At 38.9% G+C, this 14,463-nt stretch overlaps 1 protein-coding gene across 2 annotated transcripts in view; it reads left to right on the forward strand.

Annotated features, from left to right (window-relative positions):
- The window catches only part of LOC308056405 (uncharacterized protein), a 39,486-nt gene extending 25,937 nt beyond the window's left edge, over positions 1 to 13,549 (forward strand). Inside the window, exons 4-5 of one of the 2 annotated variants that reach the window (XM_080371762.1) lie at positions 5,016 to 5,073; positions 5,500 to 13,549. In XM_080371762.1, the coding sequence (XP_080227888.1) occupies positions 5,016 to 5,073; positions 5,500 to 5,581 (140 nt within the window). In that variant the 3' untranslated portion in view covers positions 5,582 to 13,549. Of the gene's footprint in view, positions 1 to 5,015 lie in introns of both variants that reach the window. The other variant, XR_013924819.1, reaches the window with a different exon arrangement.
- Positions 13,550 to 14,463: the final 914 nt, after the last annotated feature.

Genomic DNA, 14,463 nt, shown 5'->3' on the forward strand with positions numbered 1-14,463 from the left:
CAACCTAGACCAAAGTAATCTAAAATGTCACCATAGGTGTTACAGCATTGTGTTCGTGAGCAACGATGTGTTTGAGAAGACATCTCAATGGCAGGTCTTGATCTTGTAAAATGCCTTTAGTGCCAGTGAAAGATTATCAGGTTTCAGAATACTTATCTTCGAGGTTTTCTGGTGATCTAAATGGTTTGTGACTGGACGCAGTGCAGAAGCTCTCTTTGTATGTTAACCAATGTTACCATATGTGAAAGAGGTTAATGTTTACTTGGGAAAGGCAGCTGTCAGGGTTTAACCCCGGCTGGGAACCAAGCTCACCCCCCTCACCCAGAGGGATGGGGAGCAGAATCAGAAAGGAATGTAATACTTGAGGGTTGAGATAAGAACAATTTAATAGGTAAAGCAAAAGCCACGCATGCAAGCAAAGCAAAGCAAGGAATTCATTCACCCCTTCCCATGGGCAGGCAGGTGTTCGGCCATCCCCAGGAGAGCAGGGCTCCAGCACGTGTCATGATTATTTGGGAAGAAAAATGCCATAATGCCAAATGTTTCCCCCTTCCTTCCTCTTCCCCCAGTTTATATACTCAGCATGACGTCATATGGTATGGAATACCTCTTTGGTTAGCTTGGGTCACCTGTCCTGGCTGTGCCCCCTCCAGATTCCCGTGCCTCTCCAGCCCTCTGGCTGGCAGGGCCCAAGAAACCTAAAAGTCCTTGATTTAGTATAAACATCACCCAGCAACAACTAACAACATCAGTGTCCTATCAACATGGTTCTCACATCAGAGCCAAAGCACAGCGCTGTACTAACTACTAAGAAGAAAGATAACTCTATTCCAGGTGAAACCAGGACAGCAGCCTTGCTCGTTGAGAGTCCAATTTCCTCTTGCTATTTAATAATTCAAATACAAATAAATTAAATACCCAGCTGAACTGGAAATACAGAACTATCACTGCAAACTGCATTTGCAGTCGCCTGCCTTCCTGGGGCAAATATTGCAGCAACAAAGCATTAAACACCAACTGATTTTGACCATTCAATGAGCAGGCAACTTTCCTTCTAATCAGTCTGTTTATTTTCTTTCCTTCCACCCTCCCTCCCCCCCCCCCCCCCATTTATTTAAGCTAAAAGGGGTAAATTTTTGACTTTTTATAAAAACAGGTATAAATTCAGACTAATCTACTGGTTGGGTTACTCTGGATTAACAATGGTATAAATAACAGCAGAACTTGGCACAGTGTTTCCAAATTAATAAATTTAAATGTTTTTCAACTAATGAAATGGCTTGAATACCATCAAACAGATTTTGCTTTTAATCTGTGAAAGAAAAATGTGTTTGCTTGACCTGTAAAACAAGTTATGCCAAATTTGATCATGAAACAATATTTACGACTGATTTTTAATGTACTGGAAACAACTGAAGTGGAAAATGCTGATACAGTAGTGCAGCTATGACTGTGGAAATAGAACTAATGTAATAAATAAAACAAATGGGTGTAATGAAAGAATAAACCCACACAGGTTGGTAATGCCTTAAAATAGCATGATTTTGAGCCTAAATGTGTATGTGGGGGAATGAAAAAAAAAAAAAAAAAAAAAAAAAGCCAGAAAGTCAGCAGCTACAGCATGTGGCAGAAGTCTTTGCTGACATTTGCAGAGCATTGTGTTGTGCCAGCACTGTTGTAAGAAGTGTCTGAGAGCAAGAACATTGCAAAGTAATGAACTCTGAAACATGGTGAAAAAGAATTGCATGTGTGTGGACATAAATGTGGCCAAGTCCAGCATATTTCTACTGAAATTGGTGTAACAGCTGATTTAAAAAATAGGCTCAGAATCTTTTCTTGGTGACACACTATCCCTTTCCATCGGCTATACTTGAAAAAGAAAAAAATTCAGTTGAGGACATACATTTTTGACAGACAGCACATGTGATGGAGTGCTGATTCTGCGTATCTCTGAAAATGGAATTGTACTGCAAAGTAAAACTGGATAAATGCAGAGGGAAATTGCTTCCACTGAGAGTGGTGTTTTGTTCTGTTTTTAAAGTATCCTTTTAATGTTGTTAATAGATCTTCTTAAAAATAAATTATTTAAGGAGGCTTATCTTTAAAATACTCCTAGAATTATGACTAGAAAGTATATGAACCATTGCTGTCCTGTAGAACAATTAATTTTCATTGCTATGTTTGTGACCTACTTACACAGACCTCAAACACTAATCTCACTGGATAATTAAGAGTGTAAATATCATTTGTCCAGTCCTTGATGATTTGTTTTAGAAATCCAATGAGCTCTCTACAGTAAACTTGCAGATAAGAAATCCTCAGTTACATATAGACTTTAATTGTCACATAACACTAATGATTCTTAATACTTGGTTTCATATTTTACACTTAGAATAACACAAACTGTATTTAACATGCAATTAAATATTCTCACCCATAAATTTATTTCTCTAATTGTAGCATTCTGATGCAACAGGATGTGGCTACATTGTACAAAACAGGCAAATATGTCTTATATTTAATGTTGGATAAAATATTTGTAATATTTTTGTTGATGTAAGTGAGGTTTTCTTTACAACTTACTACTGGCCTTCTAAATGCAGGTGTATAGTTCAGGATTGGACCAAAGAAATCAGTTTCACAATCAAGGAAATATTCTGCTAAAAGCCATCCTGATTCAGTGATAAAAAAACTTTTGCAATTAAAAATCATACACACTAGTTGCATGTATTAGAAATTACATCGGGAGTCGTAACAAATGGGAAGCGGTAATACAAACAGAGTGAATGTTACAAGCACAGTAAGTTGACAAGAGAAGCAAAAAACAGGGAAAAAATCCATAGGAGTGAATGATAACTTTATAAAGTATAGTAAGAATGAAAAAAATACCAGCAATGCTATAAGCTTGTAACTAGCTAAAGATAGTTAATAATGGTGAGGAAAGAGGAAAGCATTATTTAATTTTGGGGGGCTTCTGTTGAAAAGAAACTGGATGACATACTTGCACATCATGAAACTCTATCAAACCTACTAGTAAACTGTGAATAGTGTAACCATACTTACTTGGTATGTCTATGTTAAACGGATAGATAAATATATCTTCTATCCTTAAAAACACCTTTTAAAAGTATTCCAAAGACAGACCTTGAGTCCTGATGCATGTTGGTCATTATATTATTTAAATACAAAATAATTCAGTCTTTGTTAAATAGATTATAAATAGCTCCAAAGAACAAAGTTCCATGCTAGTATGGCTAAAACTGTGGGGGGAAAAAGTAAATTCCGGGAAATACAAAGTTGGGGGTAAAGCACGCAATGGCCTTCAATATGAGACCTCAACAGGGGGTGTTAAGACAGTTGTTTATGTGGTACCTGACTATGCTGTTACCAGAAGGACATATGGTGTGTTTCATCCTTAACTGTTCATTTTCTTCATCTACTTACAATTAGCATCCAGGTACCAAGCAATCACCATGTAACTTACGTGCTTTACCACTTTTTTGTTTTTCTTTAAACATCAGGAATCTGGATGTGCTTTCAGTGTGAATTAAGACACTATTTACCTCCATCTATTTAACACATGAGTTTCAAGACCTACCTTATCATTTAGTACAAGTGAAAAACATGCAAACCTTCGGTAGCGAAACTGCTGAGATCTGCTACTTGCATCTCCTTCTCTATTGGGCTTCATTTGCTCCCTCAAATCATACCAGTTTTCTGGTCCTCCTACTCTCTTTACTCAGGGACTGCGAGCGTTTGCAAACAAAGCTAGCTGGCCAGGTGTGGGGGTATATGCTGAGGTAGTTGTGACATTTTGGACGCTGAGCTTTCCACCCAAAAGGTCACCAGCTAAAACTAGCTCGACTGAACCATGACTAAAATGTCATCTCCAAGAGCTTCTGTGTGAAGGGATCAGTATAGGAATCATTACACTGAACAGACTGGAAGCACATTAAACTGAGAATTGGAAAAGGAGTTGCTTCAGCTACAGCTGGTGTTTTTACACTAGGTATTATAGTGAAAGAGCTGTTCCTTTTTTAAGTTTGTACCTTACCTTGTTCTGGAGCAACGTTTGCGTGTACACAAGCCGTTAGACCCATCCACAGAACCTTGTATTCGAAATTTTTCTGCCTCTAAACTGTGTTATTATTATACTATGGAATAATTTGCAGGTTCATCAAAGAGGCTGCAAATTGCTTGAGCGCCGGAGGCCGAATCAGTTATTCCCAGGAGATGCATCCTTCTCAGGCTGGGGTAGGGTAATATAGGCATAGCTGCATCTGAGGAAAGCTTTTCTTGTAGATAAACACAGGACTTAATTCAAAAAAGCTATTATCTAATACTTCTAATTGATACTAATTTCTTTTTTAAACTGATGTTTGTAATTATTCTTATATATGCAAAACAGTCTATTTGCATATCATAGACACAGAGCTACACAAAACACAGCAGCCTGAGGTTCTAAATCTTCTTTCCCTGACCCATTTTGTCATCTTTAATGTTTCTGTTGTCTCTTCTTGGCCTTCTCAGTTCTTTTTTTCCTTGATAGAAAAATCCTTCTACCTTATAATTCTTTCTTTACTCTTTCTTTTTTGTTTCCTTGGTTTTCTGATTCCTCTTTTTGATCTATACCTACATACCTGTTTCTTCATTTTTCCAAACTCCATCCTCTCCCATGAGGTAAAGATATCCAGCATTTTTTTTTTAGAATGCTGGCTGGCCTATCTGCTAGTTGGCATTTGCTTTCACAGAGGGACTGGGTGAAATTCCTACTGTATCTGATCCCATATAAGAGTGTTTCTCCTGCAGTGGTTGTACACCAGTCCCCAGATGCTCAGTAGTATAAGGAATCACATTTTACGAACAAATGTAGTAAGTCTTGCCATAGTGAGCTCTTCAGGCCCTAGGATCTTCTTTAGTAAGTCTGATGGAAATAGTATATTAGCCTAGAAACTATTAATAACTATGGCAGATTAAAATATGGTAAGTAACTAGGCTTCGTCCTGTCTCCACAGTGTATCACCCTCATGGTTCCTTGTCTCCAGGACATCTGTTGCCAGTCATCCCACTCCTGTAAGTCTCCCTGTCTTCCTTGGCTTTCTGTCCATCACTAGAAGTGATGTTTAGGCTTGTTTGCACTGCCCTGTCTTGTTCAGGCCATCAGGAGTTACTGCTCCCATCCTCTGTCTGCCTCTTGGTCCTTCACCCCAACTGTCAAGCTGGTCACGCCTTGTGACACTGCAGAACTCAGTCTCTTCCCAGTCCCATTTTCCCTCCTCCTTTCCCTTCCTTGAAGGCAAAATACTCCTAGTGCCTAAACACACAAGTCCGTATCAGTACAGTGCTGACACAAGCCAGTAAAATGTTATAAAAAAACCACTTGACCAGTGGTGAAAGTCACAGCATAGTTACACGAATTATGAGTTTCTTGCATGATTGTCTTGATCTAACTCTTACAGGGAGGTTTACTAAGCACCGGAATTTCATCTCTCTCTACAGGAAAAACTTATGCTGGCTTTCTAATAAGAACAAACAGGCAGACCCCGCAAAGATATTGACATTCTTCCACACCCTAAACTGAAGTGAATGCTGTTCACTGTAAGAATGCTATTTGGCCACCAGTTGCTGTTGTCACAGCTCTAGCAAGACTGAAGATGCAAACACTGAACTGAGACAATAATAGCTGACATGTGGGAATTACCATCAGAGGCTGTTCTGAGAGAGAAAACTGACTGCAAGCAACGCAGAGAAATCTGAAAAGGTTTTGCATGAAATGAGATTATTTTTCAGCATGTGGCATGCCTAAAGTGAAAAAAATATCTATTTTTGTACCATTTTCTCCTGCACTTGAAGAATTATTTTAGCAATATAAAAATACTTCTTTACCACTTAGATGACTCAGAACTTGATAAACAGGTTTTCTTTGAACTTCCTAATTAAATTAGTTTTGGGTAGAATGCAAGCACAATAAATTCCAGCTCTAAAGGTCACATTTTGGAAACATTATAAGCCACTTAACAACAGAAGCTTAGAAGGAGAATGCTTTCTCAGCCTTTATGACTGCCTTGCAATGCTGTAATAGCACTGGGACAGCAGTATTACTGTAATTAGGTATCCTTTGCAACAGCCTGGAGAAGCAGAAACACTCTGGTCATCTAAGACGTGTAGTAGAGCAACACCCTTGGGACTGAGATGTACATAAGGGTTAACTCTTTCTCAGGCACTGTAACCTGACATCATCAGCTCCCACATTCATAGCTCAGCCAATAAACTTGTATTATAATTGTATATATTGTATTAATATAATAATAAAATTGATATAATGATTGAATTTATGTATTTTGTTGGTCAAAACTTTTGTACTTCTGGAAGAGGGAATTCTTAAAGCTGTCTGTTATGAGATTTAGGAGACTTGGCTTTAGTCATTTGAGAGTGCTGCCCTCCTCGCTCTTCTGTGATTACACTTTCAAGGGCAGAGAAAGCAGGATGGGATGTGTGTCCGTGTCATACTCAAAACAGCAGCTACAATACATGTGGGGTGGAGGGGTGGCAAAGGACACAAAGAATATGAGCAGCTTCCTAGGCAGAATGGAGAAGTTGGCAGACCAGGAGCATCCAAAACTGTCCCAGCTGAATCCTCCTGAGCCCGCCTGTCAAGGTCTCAGCACCACAGCTCTTTCACATTAGAGGAAACAGCTGCTCAGCTACTGCTCTCTGTCTGATTAGCTGCAGGTTTTTAAACACCTATCTGGGAGCAATAGGTACATATCCATACACGATATGAGCTTCTGTGCTCTCCAAGAATGATTTGGCGATAAAAGGTAAGGACAAACTTTGGGAACTGCTCACTCTGATAAGTAACATTCTATTCTATAGGAATAAATTTGTGCGCACTCACACAATCATTATAATTAAAAATACAGAAATAACATGGTTTCTACAGTGTAAATAAAAAAATAGCTGAGGGAAAAATTATGGGAGTAAAAAAGACACTTTTCCATCCTTCAGGTTCACCTGGACATCATGGTTGATTCAAGACTTGTGTACCAAGCATGATGTGCCAGATTGCATCCAGGGCAGGTTTTGCATACATTTCTTAAACAGCCATCATTCCAGCTGATAGCAAGCTTGGTTCTTAACCAAAACTGAAAAAACTGCATAGCTTACACACCAAACTATGAAAGTAAAATGAATGAGAATACTATGCTCTCTGTAGAGAGAACATAGAAACACGTTTAGAAAAGTGGCTTTCATATTTCCTTGAGTTCATTCTACATATCTCTATCCCACAGCAGCTTGAATCTTGTAGGAGTATTTGCTTCTGTGGTATCTCTCTTCTTGACCAACGCTGGAGGTTTTCACAGTTGCGAGCAGGAGGTTTTAAAAGCTGAGCTTATAAGTGAAGCTAAGAGGTTTAGCTGAGAGCTACAACAGTCATCCTCTCTGGTTTGGGCATGGATGACATTGTACAATTCATACTGTTCAGTGAGTAATACTTGTACTGACTTGCTGCATTGCATTTCACAGTTTGTATTATATTCTGGTTCCAAATATAAAGTACAAAGAGTAGGATTATACTAATGTAGTAAGTTTGTTTCTACATGGTTTAAAATACAGCATTTGTTGGATTGTTTACAGTTTACCTGTGCATTTAATGTATTGATTTAAGTTGCAAACTCCAATACAGTATTTCTACATGCTATAGAAAATGCAGAAAATTTCCTCATGCCCTCCCCCCACTACATATTCGTACTTCTTATGTCTGCCAGATGGTGTGGAGCAAATTATTCTAGCACTCAGACCATGTGAATTTTAAGCAGATGAATATAACAGTCTGCACAGCACTTTGCCTTCTTTTATCATTGACTGTGGTGCTGGCCTGTTTGATCACACCCCAGAACAAACAAACCTCATTAATCAGTGTTTTCCTTTTTCTCCCCCTTGGCTGCTTTTTACTTTCCATTCACTTTTGGAGAATTTCTTTGGAAAGCCTCATTTTTAGAGGGAGATAAATTTTTCAGTCTGTTTGGTGCTTTTATTTAAAAGTGAATTTAGCTTTAAGAAAAAGTGCCAGCATGATAAAACTGAGAAATAGTGCAGTTCATGTACGAATTAAACTTGGCCTGAACATCTATGATGTAAGTTATCTGCTAATACTCCACAGCAATTTAAATTTCTATAGTTGAAAGGGTAACATGATTTAAAATCCATGTACCTTACATTACTGGGACTCTTACTGAAACTGTCATTGAAGATTCTGAATTATGCAATTTTAATACAGTTACTTTACCTCAAATGTCAGCGACATCAGCCAAGCAATAATTTGATGATGATGCTTAATTCACTCTGCCATTACTGAACTGGTCTTGAAGCACTGCTGACTTTTTGTTTTACTTTCAGTTCACAGAGTCATGAAAATATCGGTTAGAAGGGACCTTCAGAAATTACTTGGTCTAACCTCCCGTGTGATTTGGGTCTTCTGACAGTGCTAGATCTCGTCAGTTATGGTTTTACCCATGTGAGTCTTCAAAAGCCCCGAAGGTGGACATTTCAGTGTCTCCCTGGGTAAACAACAGTATGAACCTGCTCCACTGCTGCACAGTCCTCCTGGTGAGTCCACATCTCCCAGTGAGTCCAAATCTCCCTAACTGAAATTTGTGCCCATCGCCCCTTGTTACATTGTCCATTACTAGGAAGAAGAGTTTGCTCTGTGACCTTTGAGACTCCCCTTCAAGCATTGTAGGCTGCTAATAGATCACTGCTTAGCTCCTCTTTGCCAGACTGAACAAGCCCAGCTCCCTCATCGCTCACAGATGGCCAATGACCTACTGCTCCTCCCTGATGCCCAGCTGTCTTGGTGGATGTCAGATGGGCCCTCTCCAGTTTCTCCACAACCTGTTCAAAGTTGGACACACACTCCAGATATGCCCCAGCCAGTGCACCTCGCCAGCAGTATCTCAATGAACCACCTTCTTCACAGCTGACTTAAGAAAACAGATGCTATCTAATACTGTTGGCTGCTGAGTTCTTGCAGTAGTTTTCCTGTATTAGGACTTTGAACCATAAAGACCTTTGGTTCTTAGAAAGCTATTGTACAACTTTTGGTACAGTCTTGGCTTTGCTTCTTGACTGTACTGGGGCTGCTTACAGGTTTGAGGATGATCATTCCTGTAGGAATTTTATCTGGTAGCATGAATACATTGCCTCTACTCCTCCTCCAGACTAAGAAGAGAGGGTAACAAAAAGACCTACCCCGAAATATAGAATACACACTGGGAGGGAGTCTTAATGTTGAAGGTGTAAGAACACTGTAATAACTGATAAAGAAACCCTTACTTATCTCCTCTTCAAAATTAGAAGCCCTTGTTAATATTCCAGCACAGACCTGGTTTAAAAAACTGCTGGCAAAGCAGCGGATCTATTTGAATCGAAGTGAAAGCTGACAGAAGAGATAAAAAATATGGAACAGCAGCCCAGTGCTGATAACTGTGTATGGTACACACTGCATTGAGAAATGGGCAGGAAGGAAGAGCCACTAAGAGTAACCTAAGTGCAGACTGGGGTGTATTGCATCACAGGCATCTTGAAAGAAAACAAGATGAAACTCAGAAAGCTGCATTCACTGAACAACAGCAAAGTCAGAATTTAGGCTAACGCTTAGTTCTGATCTTGACTCAGAGTAGGGTAATTAGATTTATGTGGTATTTAACACTAGGATTTTTTCTCTTCCTGTTTCTTCTTTCTTACTTATTCTCACCTGCCTCAATGACAAAGTCGCCGTTGCATTCTACCTAGCATCTGGGCTCATCTCCTGGGAGATCTGTGACATTGTACCTAGAGCATATGGCCACTTTGTGCTTTCCCTGACCAAAGTTTCACCTGCAGCCTTCTCTCTTAACTTGTTCTATATTCTTTTTTTTTTCCTCCAATGAAATATTAGCTCTGCTTCTCTCTTCTTTGCGGTTTAGAGTTGATTTCTCAACGTTTGTAATTTGCAAATTATTTTTAATTGAAAGTAAATGTTGGTGTGTGGGATCACAGACACAGCCCATGCAAGCCTGTGCATGCGTGCAGCACAGAGGAAGACTGCTGGGGACAAGCAGAGCTGTGTAGCCACAAGCTGTATGTATTTTAGAACATTAGGATAAAGGGGGAACAGTGCGTAAGAAATAGGTCTGAGGTTTGCAGTTTCATACCAATGGGCTGGTGAAGATACACAAGCTTGCATGTTAAATGTTTGATGGGGGTTTAAACCAAAAGAAGGTGGTACCCTTCCTTCCCCTTAAATGATTGATCTTTCAGTCTTACTTCTGTGACTCTTCCATCTTCACTTCAAAACTTTATCCCCTTAGAAAGTCTGAGAAGAGGCTGTTCAGAGAGCTGAATTTTTCTTCATCTTTTTTCTGTTTCTGCTTTCCTTTCTCTTGTAACTGTCAGCTCTTAGGCTCTTCTGTCCCTTTACCACTACTGTTTTTTCCCTTGGCATTCTCATCTTTCATACACCCTGCTCTTTTTCCTTCCCCCCAGGGGAACACAGTGTTTGAACTGAGATAAACCTGAAGAAGTAGTATTCCTCCAGGGAGCATCCAGATAATAGGCAGGAGCAGAACTGGATGATTTTGTGAATGCAAGAGTGCATAGGACAAACTATATCTCAAAAACTTCATGCTGAAATAAATTAGCATTTTTCATACTGACCCTATGAAACAGCACAGTTTTCAGATCAAGTCAGCAGATGTTTTTGAAAGCACTGACACCAATCTCAATCTTAACTATTGTGGAGTTAGTATAGACAAGTGATTTGTTAAGGTATGACAAAGCAGATTATGAATGTGTCTCTTAGCTATTTCTTAGTATTAACTACTGAGACCATTTTAATTCAATAGTATCAATCAACATGGCATTAGCCAGGGGTGACACTTACTCTCAATCAGAATAAAGATGGAAGATGCGGTAGTTACAAATAAATAATAATATATTATATTATTTTTTATATAAATAGGCTACCATATATCACCTGCAGAATCTGTACTGGTCATCATTCAGTGATATTCTTAAAGCACACAGCAGCAAAACTCTTCTAGATCCGTCCTGGGGATTACAAGACATTGTCACCCTAGCAATGTCCCTCTGCTGGACTGTTAATGCTTTCCTGCCACCCTAATTTTCCAAGAAAGCAATTTATGATAGCGCTCCCTAACTAATTTCTGTCCTAATGAGAAAGGTGAACTTAAAACAGTCCAAAAATCAGCTCTTTGTTAATGCGGCTTATTTGACAAAAGTAGATCAGAAAGCTTATAAAAAATACACCTATGGGAGAACTTTAGAGTTAAAGGATGTGTAGGAGGGATATTAGAGCTTTCTGTTGTATGAATGTCTATTAGTAGACAGGCAACAGAGCTGCTCGAGTCTTGTTCTAGTTATTTTAGATTTATTTTTAAGTGGCCAAATAGGCAGACTGTTAAAAAGATGAGCACGTAAGAGTCTCATTTGATTTAATGTCTTCCGTAAGGTCCACGGTGTTTCAGCTACATCTTGGAGGACTTGGAAATGTTTTCTTCTACTTTACTGTTCTAGAGACTAACATGCTTCACTGTAGGATACTGCATGCTTTTCATAGAACACGAACGCTTTTCAGAGAATATTTGTACTGAAGATTCAGTTCTTACCCCATCACTCTCCCACACAAGGTGCTAAGCAGCACTGCCTTCTTTTAAAGGAAAGAAAATTCTCTGGGATTCTCCACTATAAATTTGCTCCAAGGTATTAATTTCCACTGGAATCTATGGAAAAATAAGGCTAATGTCAAATATCTGAATATTTCTGCAAAAAAATGCTGAGTAAGCGTTTTTTCTAAGAACAGCTAATATTAATCATGTAAATCTATCCAAATCAATCAGGATGTCACTTTAATGTAGGATCAGTCATCTGGTATGGAAAAATGCATATTAAGAAATAGCTTTTACAAGAAAATACGCAATTCTTTGGTCCTAGTCCTCCCAAGATACATTCAAGTATCGAACTTTATTCACCATGAGCAGTGTCAAGCTGTTACATCATAGATTTTTTCAGGCAATCTGGCAGCTGACAGTGTCCTGTCTCCAGTTGCTTGTCTGTGTCCCCGTGCTACTCCTGTTGTCCTTGCTGGGAAATCAAACAGGCTAAGAAACTGCTTTTATGTTGTTGCTGGGCTATTTTTTCAGCCATATCCGTTTCACAGCATGATGCACTGCGTGATTACCCAAAACAACCATGTCATTGTGAGGGAGAGGGTACTGCAGAGATGGGACTGAGCAGTCAGGATTGGGAAGGTCAGGGAATCCTTCGGTAGTGCTGCAGCACAATCTTGAAAAAACTGATTTACTCCTGTGGAACTACTTGCTGCACGTTAAATATAACATAAGACTGGGCTGTGTGTTACCTATTTCATGTACCATTGTGTAGACAGAAGGTACTTCAAAAAATGTTATTGCAGAAGAAAGCACTTCTTTACTTGTGCTAACCTTAATTCTGCCTCTCTTCTTATTACAGTAGTATTACAGTAATAGTACAGTACTGCTATAATAGTAGTGTTACACATTGATATAGCATGTGAAAATGTTACACACAATGCTATATACAATATAGTAGTATTACACATCTATAGAAGACAAAAGGAAGTTTGAACCAGCGCTGCTCTATTTAGGCTGCATAACACCTAACAAGCACAAATGAGTCCCAGCCATTCTCTTTTCTGGAGGTATCTCCTATGACAAGGAAATGTTCATCAACATGATGCAAGATGGGGCCCAAGAAAATGAAGTCTGAAAGCAAGCTGCTGCTTTGCAGACCAGGTCCAAAGGGCCTGGGCAAGACTATGGCAACAGCATGCTCCTCACCATCCTCTTTCCCAGTACTTTCCAGATCTAAGCAGAAAGCAGTACTTACATACTAAATGCAACCTGCACATAACTATTCTATGTTTCTAGGGCAGGCCTATTTATAAGACAAGAAAGTGGCCATACATACGGCTCACCTTTGCAAAGGCAGAATTGTGTGGAAGACAAGGTCACCACTACTCAAAATAAAACAATGAGCCAAAGGGCACATAAGAGTTTTATATATTAACCTAGATATGGCTATTATAATTTTCAGAAATGCTGCATGTATAGCATTCTTCTGGTTTTCAGCTGAGAGACAAGTTGCTCTGTCTCTGCAAAGAAGGTCACTCTTTTTTTTTTCTTTTTTTTTTCCCCCCAAGAAGGAGAAGCTCTAGCAGCACCCTCTCTTTTCCCTTTGGGAACAGCCTTGCTCATTAGAGAGAAGGCTATCATTACAGAGTATGCAATGTAATATAATAGTGCATTAATTCCACTACCAGACTGCCGCCAAAAAAAACCCCACACTATCAAACACCAAAACTTAGCCAATGTCTTCTTTCAGCTCCTTTAGGACTTTTGTACTGGTTTTCAGGTTATACTAAGGTTGTTGCTCCCATCTGTGAGGTGGGGATAGAAGAATGACACACACTAATAACATCACTTCTACAAGGCTGAGGCTTTCTTGTAATAAGCTGCAGAAGTTTACATCCACTTCCAGTGTTTTCATGGCTGCTGAGGATTTTTCTGCAAGTAGACTTCTAGCACAACTGGGGAAAAAAAGTCTTGATCATCTGGGGAAAGAATAAGGGCAGCCAATTGTTAAAAAATTGGGCCTACCTGGGCAAGGTATGATTGTTAAGTGATTTGCTACAAAGTATTTCTTGGATATGATGGATTTTTAGTGTGTATAATTCTCTACTGCTATTATTTTGTTATGTAGTCTGGAACTCACTATGAAGATAAGGATTAGTATTTACCGCTTTAGATGTTAGTAGCCCATGAGGTACGGGTTATTAGATCACCTGTTTCACTGCTCCCTAGGTTTTTTGTAATCTTAGTTGTTGAAACTGTGTATGCTCTATATAGGTAGCAGAAATTAAGCAAATAAATTTCCTAATACTTAAGCAGATGCTCAGAGTGAAGATGTACCACTGATAGATCCAGCATGAATAATCTTAGGCACGAATATGAATGTTTTACAGATTGTGTTAAGGACAAGACTTAAAAAAAATCTTAAGGAGCTAATGCAATAGTGAATAAGAGGTGATTGTACTCAACACAAAAGGAATGAAAAATATATACCAACGTAGTACATTTTTTCCTTCCGCTGATGTGAAAAATTTGTGAAGAAAATGCAAGAAAGAATCAGATCTTTGCAAAAGAAGTGCCAACTGAAAAACTTGCATTTACTCTTCTTCCAATATTCTAGCACAAGATCAAATGACAAGCTTGAAATTCTGGCATTCTCTGACTTTAAACAGTTCCCCATGAAATAATTACTGCTCCCTAAAAACATCTTATATTTAAGGAGCTTCTCACAAGATTTCAAACTTGGCATAGAAAGCAGTTAGATTGTAAGGAGCTTAAAAGATAAACTGCCTTC

This window comes from Falco punctatus (genome assembly GCF_963210335.1).
Source record: "Falco punctatus genome assembly, chromosome: 1".
NCBI classification, from domain to species: domain Eukaryota; kingdom Metazoa; phylum Chordata; class Aves; order Falconiformes; family Falconidae; genus Falco; species Falco punctatus.